The sequence below is a fragment of the Equus quagga genome, chromosome 4 (assembly GCF_021613505.1).
Source record: "Equus quagga isolate Etosha38 chromosome 4, UCLA_HA_Equagga_1.0, whole genome shotgun sequence".
Taxonomy (NCBI): Eukaryota; Metazoa; Chordata; class Mammalia; order Perissodactyla; family Equidae; genus Equus; species Equus quagga.
The window spans coordinates 27926600-27938411 of record NC_060270.1 but is presented as its reverse complement, the minus strand read 5'-3'; the positions used below and the strand labels follow the sequence as shown (position 1 = coordinate 27938411).

The following is an 11812-nucleotide window of genomic DNA, read 5'->3' as shown; positions in this document are numbered from 1 at the left end:
TATTCTCCCACCCACCCTGCAAGACCCAATGCAAACATCTGATCTCTTCAACTGGAATAAATCTCTTCCCCTTCTGCTTCCCCAGCCAACAGCTCCTGCCCCTCCTATAGCTCCTGTTGCAGGCTTCCCTGTGAAGGTTGTGCACAGAATGGCCTTCACTCCCATCCCCATCACTCAATTAAGAGTCCGGAGACCTACGTTTTAGTCCCAACTCTGCCTCTAATTAGCAGTGACCTTGCCTACATCGCCCAGCTTTTCTGTACTCTGATTTTCTTATTTGTAGAAATTTCTAATTTGCAGAGAAGCTGACATGTACCTTAACGGTGTGTTATCTAGTTTATCTTCCTGCCTCTGGGCATAGCTGTGAGGTTAGTTGCCCAGAGTCGCATGTGTGGGAAGAACTGTTTTCTCCTTCTCCCAGCGTTCTTATCTTGGTCTATAAGATAAGAACTTCCTCTCTGCCCCACTCTAGGGGCTTGATCTGTGGAGGCCTGGGGGTGGGGGTGGGGGCAGGTAGTGATTCCTTTTGCGGCCGGTGACTTCAGTATCCACCCCACAGGTGGGGAGAGGGGCTCCCAACTACTTTTGGCATCAGAAACCCTCACTGTTCTGAGCTGAATACTCCAGTGTATCTATATCAGCAATAAAACTAATATTCAGTGCTTTCTATGTTGCCTGTGTTCATTCCTCAGTTAGCCCAGAACTCAGAGGGCAAATGCCTGTGATTAAATATTTTTCAAGGACCCTAACAACGTGGCTGGAAAGCGGCAACACCAGGACTCAAACTTACCCCCTCTCTTGTCGTCTTTTGCCTCCAAACTTTTGCCCATGTTAGTTGTTCTGCTAATAACTACTAATTTTTCAGACCTCAGTTTCCTTGGGGAAATAAGCCTAGATTGGGTGTCCTTCTGCTCGTGCACTACACGCTCCAATCTGTGCTTCCTCTATAGAAACAACTACTGTAGTTTTATGGTCAATTGCCTGGGTACTTGTCAGTATCCACACTGGGATGTGAGCTCCGTGGGGACGAGGGCCAGCGCCGTCTTGCTCACAGTGCATCTCCAGCGTCCAGCCCAGTGCCTGGCATGTGGCAGGTGCTCCACACATCATTATGTATTGATCGTTATACGATGACACTCAGTTGTGACAGGAGTGCTCCAACCCAGGGTTCTAGCCTTCAGTGTGCACATCTCCTGTCCCTGAAACCTCCTGAGAGAAGCGGATACTTACACCAGAAAAACTTAACCCCCAGCTTGGCGGGCTCTGTGAGGTTGCTCTGGGTGGCTTCACCTTCAATTTGATTCACAGTCCCATCAGATCTGCAGTGAGTAAAAAAAAATCTGAACTCACTGAAAGTCAAAAATCAATGGCAGGCAAGATTTATGACACTAAGTACCATGGCGGCCAACCCTGTGATTTCTGGTTAGAGAGGCTCTTGAAGGTGGGCTGGACCCTGGTTCCGTTCTCTCCCCTTTCCTTTGTGACTGTCTCTGAGACCAAGGGAGGAAGAGAGCCTTGGGGTGATAAGAAGGAACAATTGCAATGCTCCAGGACTGGATAATATGTTCGGCCCTTGCACTTCAACACTGTATTTTGGACTGTATGCAATGGCCTGTAAGGCTGTTTCCTGCTCCCAGGCTCCAAATCAAGAGAGAATCAAAGAGGAGGGAAAAACAAACAAAACAACCCAATACTCCAAGAAGAATCATTTCTTTAAAAATGAGAAGGGGCCAAAGGAAAAATAAGGAGTGAATTGATTACTGAAAATAATGCAAAACCTAGAGTCTAGAGATCTGCAAGCTTTTCCCCTCTTTGGTCCTCAGTGATACCATGTGACACCATCTGTCCCATAAAGGGTTCCTGTGTCTGAGCTTGGACACCCCTTCTAGTTCAGCAAACTTCTGAACTCTTCCACGGGAGATTTCAGGGTAGGCCAGGTAAAAGCAGGCAGTGAAGGAACATTTACCACATTTCAGTGATTCTCAGGGGCAGCCAGCTGTCAGAGACACTAAATATGAAGAAATGTACATCTTACAAGTAATGCCACCTTACACCTATAATTGGTGGTGTTGTTTCTTTCTTAGTGGTATATGAAATGGTGATATGTCTGAAAAGTGGTGGTTTTAAATTGGATGAAATGCTTTCACTCTTTGAAGGGAGCTGGCCCTGTTTCTGGATAACTCCCAGTGACCCCATGGACCTGGAGGAGACAGGAAAGGCCTGGGATGGAGGCGGTGAAGAAGGGTGCTCGGCGTCAGGGTGCTCTTCTGAGGAGGCCGACAGAGGAGCTGCCTGTTCATCAGTCCTCAAGGGGGCAGACAAACAAAATTAGAGCAATAATGTGTGTCAAAAAGTCAGTAGGCTGTGATTAGTGGTGATGGATGTCCTAGAAACCAGACAATAAGCAATAGGTATGAGAGGGTGCGGAATGTTCTCTGATGCTCCTGGATATTGCATTTTCTGTTTATCATCATGTTGGGCTGGAGACTGTGCTCCGCTCTCTCACCTGGAACTCAGCCAGCCAGGGAAGATGGTCCATTTCTATTTGCATACAGTTGCTTGGCAACAAACCAGTCTCTTCCCAATAGACTTTTCCCCTTTTCACCATCACTTTTATTTTGCACCAGAAGAGTTTTCGAAACACCAGTCTGATCATTAACTCGCAGTTCGTTCATGGGAAAAATACATTTGTATTTTCAAGGGTAGCAGCAGACTAACAATAATCGGCAATATTTATGAAATGATTACTACATACCAAACACTGTTCTAAGTGGTTTACATGGGTTACCTCCTTGAATGCTCAAACACCCTAGGGGGGGAGGTTCTATTATTATTGTCATTTTATAGAGGAGGAAATTGAGGCCTAGAAAATTATCATAACTAAACTAAGATCACATTGTGAGCAAGTGGTACGACCAGGATTTAAAACCGGGCAGTCTAGTCCCAAAGCCTGAGCCCTTCTGCTCCCAGCCTGTCCAGCTGATGTGGTCCTCAGATTCTCTGCACTGGCGGGAGGATTCTGCTCAGACTCCCTGCATGCCCTCGGCTCACCCAGCAGTACTCCTGGGAGGAGAAACTACCATTTTCCTGAACTAACCTTTCTCCACGTGTCCTTGTGCCTTAAACGAGTATGACCCTAGAGGCAGAGTGACCTACAGCTCAGGATGCGGTAAAGAGGACTCCTGGCCAACTCTGAAGGAGTGTGGAGGAATCTCATGGGTTTTGGGGTCTGCGCCCTTGTCTGACTCTTGGTCTCAGAATGAGACAAAATATTTGAAATGAAGTCATTGCAACTTTGGAGCCTACAAAATTCCTGTGAGATCTTCTGGGTGTCTGCATCTCGATTCGTTCCTGGGCTCTGAAATGGGCTGGATTTTTCTTTAGAGGCCCTCAAGATTCTTATTTTGTTTCTTTGGTTTGTGCAGGGTCAAGTTTATGCACTGTGTTTTGGCTCACAAGCCACAAGAAGCTTAGCGGATAATGAGATGGTCACAAAAACCTGTCTTAGCTGAGTGATTTCCAGGCTGGGTTGTAGTTATTTTCTTGAAGTGGAACACAGTTCTCAAATCCTGTAGGGAACAGGAAGGACGGCCCTTCATTCCCAGCCTTTCTTTCAGCTGTCTTCTGTTCTCATCCCCATTTCACTTCTCCTTGGGTTCGAATCTCAGCTTTGTCACTTATAAGCTGTGTGACTCTTGGGCAAATTACTTTACCTCTCTGTATCCCACTTCCTCATCCATAAAAATGTGGTTAATAATAGTACCTACCTCAGGGTTGCTATGGGGATTAAATGAATATACTCATTTACGTACACATACATACATATATATATGTACACATGTACACACATGTATACATACATACAGATACAGAATAGTGCCTTGCACATAGGAAGTGCTTAATAAATATTAGTTGCTATTGTTTATTGTTACTCTTATCTTTGTTGATGGAAGGTTGGTAGGAGTTCTTCCCGGGGGTCTTTTAAAATTTGTGTTTGCTTTCCAAAGTGTGAATTTTTGCATCAAAAATCAATGTTAGAAGCCCTCAGTAATACAAAAGTACACTTCTGTAGGCTATCCTGTTCACATAACCTAGAATGTGACTATGTATGTGTTTGATTCTTGCTTAATAAGAAAAGGCGTGTTCTAATAGTTAAAGCTGTCTGGAGATGGGATAAACTGTCATGGAAGGTGATGAGCTCCTACTTCCTGGAAGTATTCAGACAGTGGATGCCCCCTGTCAGGAGATGATGTAGAATGGGCTTCTCTCTTGGTTGGAGGTCAGACAAGATGGTACCAGGGTATCTATTTTGCAATGAGAGCAGGAACCCTGCAGTTTGGGTCACTGTTGAGTCCCTAGTGCCTCTCACAGGGTCTGGTACACAATAAGTGCTCACAACAGGTGCTCAGAAATGAATGAGTGACTTCTAGTCTCCACGGTGCTGCCTGACAAAAGCTTTCATCTCAGGATCTGTTGTGAGCAGGCAGTCCAGACCCAGCAATGACTGTGTCCTCCCTGAACTGGACTGCAAGGACACCCAGGCACTCCAGGACAGCTCTCTAAAGGGCTGGCTCCAGGATGTGCATTGCCTTTGAAACCACAGCCACTCACCTTAACTCCTTGTTTATCACTTTGACGTTTCCGTTTTCCTTTAGTGAGTAGTTGGCTTGGATACAGCTTCCCTTCTCAAAGCTCACTGGGATCTTCTCAATTTCATACCATCTTCCAAGATACTGTAGAGACAACAACAAGCAGAGCAAGTCCTGTGGCCCTCTAGGGACCTGCAAACTCTTCCCCATTGTTGTCTTTCAGAACAGAGCCCTTTCCTGGGGAAACGAGGCAAAATGGGCTGCATTGTTTCAAGCAGCAACTGAACAAGAAATTGATTCAAATGGGCATAAGTGAATCGGATGTGTGGGCATTGGTTGAATGCCACATTCTATTCCAAAAGTGCTCTTTCTTTAGATATGCTCTCAGTGTCCCCATCAGCCAAAATCTGGGTGAAATTCTAAACGCTGTAAAAGGAAGGGATGGGTCTAGATGATGTAAGATGCCTTCCATCTCAAACATTTTACGATCCTACAAGTAATCTCTGAGTTGTGTGCAAAGTCAGATAAGTGCACTGTGGGGAGCTGGGGCTCCAGTGTTGGTAACTTCTCTTCACATGATCCCACACAGGGAGTTGGTCACAAAGGCTTTTGGCAAATGATCAGGGTTTAGAAGACTGTGTCGTTCTTCCACTGGGCTCGAGCTCAGTTCATAAAGGATGTGTGCCACTATGTGGGTGAGAGCGCGGGGAGGCAGCACTGTCCCCCTTCCATATGTTTGCCTTGCAAAGAGAACGCACCGACGTACAACCTTCATGGAGGGCAATTTGGCAACATCTAGCAAAACCGAAAATACATATACTCTTGGCTAGCAATTTCACTTCTGGGAATGTACCTTCCTGATAATAAAAAAATGATGTATGCATAAGGTTGTTCATTGCAGTGCTATTTGTAATAATAAAAGACAGGAAACAGCCTAAGTGAGCATTAGTAGGAGACTGAGTAAATAAATGATGGCACATCCATATAATGGAATCTTACACAGCCTCTTTTAAAAGAGTGATGTGCAATTATCTGTAAGATACATTTAATGGAAAAAGAGCCAGGTAAAAAATATAGTGTATATAGTGTGTATATTGAGCTACTTTTCATGTAAAAATGAGGGGAAAGGTTACTATATTAATTTTCTATTACTACTATAACAAATTACCGCAAGCTTAAAACAACAAAAATTTGTGGTCTCTGTACAGCAGAAGTCTGACCTGGGTCTCACTGGACTAAAATCAAGGTGCTGGCAAGGCTGTGCTCCTTTCCAGAGGCTCTAGCGGAGAATCTGTCTTCCTGCCTTTTCCAGGTTCTAGAGACCATCTGCATTCCTTAGTTTGAGAACCATTTCCCCCATCTTTAAAACCAGCAAAAGCAGCTCAAATCCTTCCCTCATTCCATCTCTGGCTCTTGCTCCATCATCATCCCTCTCTGACCACAGCTGGAAAAGGTCCTCTGCTTTTAAGATTTATACTACTCTTGCATCTCAAAATCCGTAACTGGAATCATATCTGCAAAATTCCTTTTTCCAAGGAAAGGAACATATTCAGAGATTCCGGGCATTAGGGTGTGGACATCATCCTGCCCACCACAGTTATGTATGTATCTGTTTGTATATGTACACAGTAGCTCCCCAAAGATACACGATAAACTGTTTTTACTGGTTGCTAATGGGGAGGGACACTAAGGCTGGAGTAACAGGAGGGGGAAGGCAATTTTTCATTGTATATTCTTTTGCATCGTTAGAATTTTGAACCATGTGAATATATTTACCTAGTCAAAATATTAATTCAAATTATTTTAGAAATTTAAATATGTATTACTCAACAGAATGAAGTCAAAGAGATGTACTTACCTTCAAAAAGTCAGAATTTGAAATGAGAACATACTGCAAATAGGTGGCAATATTGCCTCGGTCACATGGTTCTCTGTTCAAATATATGTCTACATTTATGACATAAATTTTCCACTCATTTATTAAAACACACCTTTCAATTAAAACCAAGTAACGGGGCTGGCCCCATGGCCGAGTGGTTAAGTTTGCGCGCAGTGCTTCAGTGGCCCAGGGTTTTGCTGGTTCGGATACTGGGCACGGACACGGCACCACTCGTCAGGCCACGCCGAGGCGGCATCCCACATGCCACAACTAGAAGGACCCACAACTAAAATATACAACTAGGTACTGGAGGGATTTGGGGAGAAAAAACAGAAAAAAATAAGATTGGCAATGGTTGTTAGCTCAGGAGCCAATCTTTAGGAAAAAATAAAAATAAAAAATAAAACCAATGAACTTATTAATTTAAAGCACCAGGAATAAGGTTAGAGGTCAACTGGTTTCATAGGCATCCTCAGAAAAAGCTTCATTATTTATATAGGGCATTTAAAATAGTTCTATTATTGTTAAGGTGACCCTAGTGTTCCGCAATTAAAACTGAGGAAGCGTGATTTTCCAGAAAAGAGGAAACTCAGAGGTGGAAGATTGATTTTCATGTCATGCTCCCTCATGATCTCCTATTGTTTTCGTGATGGCCTTTTCATCTTTTGAGCGTCAGTGTCTCTATCTAAATAAGCAGAATGCAATGTTTAAAAAGAATCCTAGAAAAGAAGAGGTAAAACTATCTCTATTTGCAGATGACATGATTTTGTATGTAGAAAATCCTAAGGAATACACACACACACACACACACACACACACTATTAGAACGAATGAATGAATTCAACAAGGCTAATGGATACAAGATTGATATGCAGAAGTCAAATGTATTTCTATACTTACAATGAACAATCTGCAAATGAAATTAAGGAAATTCCATTTACAATAGCATCAAAAGAATAAAATACTTAGGAATCAATTTAACCAAAGAAATGCAAAACTCATATTCTGAAAGCTATAAAACATTGTTGAAAGAAATTAAAGAAGACCTATGTAAATGAAAAAGACACCCTATGTTCATGGATTGGAAGACTTAAAATTGTTAAGATGGCAATACTCCCCAAATTAATCTATAGATTCAGGGCAATCTCTGTCAAAACTCCAAATGGCTTCCTTGCAGAAATTGACAAACGGATCCTAAAATTCATATGGAAATGCAAAGGACCCAGAATAGCTAGAAAACCAAAGTTGGAGGACCCATGTGTTCTGATTTCAAAACTTACTACAAAGCTATAGTAATCAAGACTGTATAGTATGGGCATAAGGATAGACATATAAATCAATAGAATAGAACTGAGAGTCCAAAAATAAACTCTCACATAAACGGTCAATTGATTTTTGACGAGGATGTCAAGACTATTCAATGGAGAAAGAACAGTCTTCTCAACAAATAGTTCTGGGACAACTGGATATTTACATGCAGAAGAATGAAGTCGTACCTCCGCATCACACCATACACAAAATTTAACTTAAAGTAGATGAAGGGCTTAAATGTAAGAACTAAAGTGATAAAAGTCTTAGAAGAAAATATAGAAATAAATCTTCATAACCTTGGATCAGGCAAAGCTTTTTTATATATGACACCAAAAGCATAAGCAAAAAAAGAAAAAAATAAGTAAATTGGACTTCATTAATATTAAAAACTTTTGTGCTTCAAAGGACACATCAATAAAGTGAAAGGACAATCCACAGAATGGGAAAAAAATACTGGCAAATCAGATGTCTGATAAGGGACTTGTATCTAAAATATGCAAAAAACTCATATCTCAGTAATCAAAAGATAAATAACCCAGTTAAAAAATGGGCAAAGGGCTTGGATAGACCTTTCTGCAAAGAAGATATACAAATGGCTAATAAGGTCACGTAAAGATGCTCGGTGTAATTAGCCATTCGGGAATGCAAATCAAAATCACAATGAGATACCACTTAGTATCCACTAAAAATGGCTAGAAATAAAAGGTGACAATAACAAATGTGAGCATAGATATGGAGAAATTGGAATTATACACTGCTAGTGGGAATGTAAAATGGTGCAGCTCTCTTGGAAAACAGTCTCACAGTTTCTCAAAAGGTGAAATATGGAGAAGCCATATGATCCAGCAATTCTACTAGGTATGCACCCAGGAGAACTGAAAATGTATGTTCACAAAAAACTGCACAAAAACATTCAAACCAACAAGAACCTGGAACACGAATGCTCATAGCAGCATTATTCCTAATAGTCAAAAGGTGTAAACAACCCAAATGATGAACAGATAAAATAAAATGTGGCATAATCCATACAGTGGACCTTTATTTGGGGATGAAAAGGAATGCAGTACTGATACATACTACAACATGGATGAACTTTGAAAACATTATGCTGAGTAGAAGGACTCAATCACAAAAGACCACATGTTTGTATGATTCCATTTCTATGGAATGTCCAGAGTAGGCAAATTCATAGAGACAGAAAGCAGATTATTGGTTGCCTGGGGCAGGGAGGGTTGGGGACAGATGTGGAGTGACTGTTAATGGGCATGGGGTTTCTTTTTGGGATGATGAAACTGTTCTAAAATTGATTGTGATGATTGTTTCATAACTCTGTGAAGACACTAAGACCCCATGAAAGTGAAAACCACTTTCAACAGGTGAATTATATAGTATATGACTTATATCTCAATAAAACTGTTATTTTAAACATCCTGCTTTACTCCTCAAAGGACTTTTGTAAATTTAGACCAATTATAATTTCCAAAGTGTCTGGGGATTTTTACCCCAAAACTGAAATGTAACTTAAATTCCCTGGATTTTTTCTGTAAAGCCTCGTGTGGACTACCAGGGTTGCCTGGATAGAGTGATCAGCCCTTCATTACGGGAGTAAATCAGTGTAGACTTCAGTGACTGTGTCTCCCCTTCCTACCTCCCCTGTGGGAGTTCTCTGTTGATGTTGCTCCTTCTACACCCTCTTCAGGCTTTGAACTCTCTTCCCTCATACCTCTACCTAACCATCCCCTCAGAGGTCCCAACACTCATTCACACTGAGGTGTGAGTGACTGATAGCAACTTCAATGTTACTCATAACAAGTTTGGCGCTTCTTCAATGAGATCCAAACTTCTACTAAGGAGAACATATCTTAACAGGAAGATTCGATGTGTGAATTAGCAGCAATTGGAGCCTCTAAGTTATGCCATCGCATAGCTGCCTCTTTCTGCTGTTCCTTCCCTACTAGCCATACATAAATACAGTAAAGTTGGGCTTGATCCCAGGAAGAAAAGCCATATATAGGGGGAGGCTGGTTATATTGCTATATTTTTAGTGCAGGTAGCAAGAAAGCCCCTTGGGGAGTTCTGTCCTCTCCGAGGTCCTGTTTGAGTGATCCTTGGGTGTCCTTCACTACTGGGAAGCCTACTTTTGAATCCCACTCTGCATTTACTGTGTGTGTGACCTGGGTAGGCTATAAGCTCTCTGACATTCAGCGTCTCTGTCTGTAGAATGGGGATAACAGGACTGCAGGAGCTGCTGTTGATACCTGGTCCCGGGCCCGCTCAGCCCCGCTGTGAGTTCACCTCAGCCGTGGTGGACACTTCCCACACACGCTGCCAGCTTCTCACCTTGAGCCCCTGTGTCTCCTCTGCCAGGAGGCTTTGCCGGGGCCACGGGAGCTCCCACAGCCCACTTGCCTCCATCTGTGGAACAATCTGAGGCACATTCTAGACGTTTCCTCGGGGGATCCCCAGCAGGATTGAACCCCGCTGTTCACAGAGTAATCTGCTCATGAACAAACCCTTTATTGCTTTGATTGCTTTTCTGCCCCCTCTGCCCCAGTTTCCCCACATGCCCACTCGTGCTTCCTGGGATCATCTTCCAAAAACTCTCTGCTCCCCAGGTCTTGTCTCAGAGTCTGCTGTGGGGGAACCCCAAGTAAGATAACCGCCTACCCCAAAGCTTGCTGTGGTACTCACAGCAGAATAATAAAACTAAACCGGGTAGAACGCTCATTCAAACAGGAGACAGAAAAACAGGGGGAGTTCAGCCTTTTACCACACCTTAGTCACGTCGAAATTCTCCTGCACGGGAGGAGTCGGGCATCTCCCGAGGTGGAAGGCTTGCCCCTCGGCTGCTCCAAAGAGGCCAGCCAGTGCGGGGAGCAGCAGCAGTGCCATCACCATCCTGGCGTTGGGTGGCTGTTGGTGGAACCTGCAGTGGGGGAAACAAGGCAGCCGGAGTGGTTCTGAGCCTTCCAAGGACGCGCAGGGACCAGAGACAGATTTCTGGGCTGGCCGGTCCCTCGTGGGCAGCCTGTCTGAGCTCCTGGCCCTACAGGGCCACCCGAATTGTCAGCAGCACGGTGAGGCCTTCCTCCCTGTGAGCTCTCTCAGAACTGTTTGTACCCCCGCGGGAGCACACTCTGCCTGGTATTAGAGTGTCTGGCCGCACGCCCAGGGCGGGATAGGTTGTGGAGAGACCAAAGAAAAGACCCAGAGATGGTGTATGAGACATAAGGGTTGATGGGGTCTTACTTATGGGGAGTGTCCAGTGGCGGCCAGCTGGATGGAGTTACTGCTACCACAGACAGAGAGGGGGTCGCTTATACAGGCCAAAGACTACGTGCTTGTCAAAAGGGACTGTCCTTGATACAACCAGCATTCCCAGGGACAGTAGCTCACGTGGAAGGGCTCTGTGTTCCTTTAAGACGTGGTGTTCTCTGAGTGAGATAAATGAAGGTTTGGGTTGGCCAGGCCCTGGATCATTACGAATCCCAGATGGTTGGCATCCTGCCCAGAAGGGGGCCAGAAAGACATAGGGTTGTTATAGGGCCCTAGGCTCGTGCCCCTACATAGAGTTCGTTAGATTTATTTTGCAACCCTCCCTCACCTAATTATGTAATTTTCAAGGATGGGCACCATGTCTGTTCTCCTGGGACTCACCCACAGAAACCTCACAGCGTCAGGGGCACTAGGTTCTTGTTGAAGGAACAGAAACAATGTGGAGGGGGGATGGGCAAAGGGGAAGACTGAAACCACGCAGGGAACCATGAGAGAGGAAAAAAACGAAAACAACCCATACACAACATTTAGTGTCCTATGAGATTCATCAGAGGAATGCCTCCCTGGCCCCCACCCACCCCTGCCCCATCTTGCTGGGCTGTCTGCCAGCCCAGGAGCAGGCCTGGAGGCCTTAACAGGGAGCAGTGTGCTGGGGACCCCCAGGGTCACCTTGCCCGGTTTGAATTCTGGCTCTGCACATACTAAGGGTCCAATTGATGCTTCAGTGTCCTTGTCTATGAAGTGGGAATAATAATCA

General features: G+C 44.1%; 1 protein-coding gene across 2 annotated transcripts in view; it reads right to left on the bottom strand.

Moving 5' to 3' along the window:
- APOD (apolipoprotein D) overlaps positions 1–11812 on the bottom strand; it is a 51900-nt gene that overhangs the window by 2406 nt on the left and 37682 nt on the right. For both annotated transcript variants that reach the window (XM_046659293.1, XM_046659292.1), the window contains exons 2-4: positions 10555–10705; positions 4612–4733; positions 1231–1319 (exon numbers count right to left, since the gene is read on the bottom strand). In XM_046659293.1, coding sequence (XP_046515249.1) covers positions 1231–1319; positions 4612–4733; positions 10555–10677 — 334 coding nt within the window. In that variant the 5' untranslated portion in view covers positions 10678–10705. The remainder of the gene's footprint in view (positions 1–1230; positions 1320–4611; positions 4734–10554; positions 10706–11812) is intronic.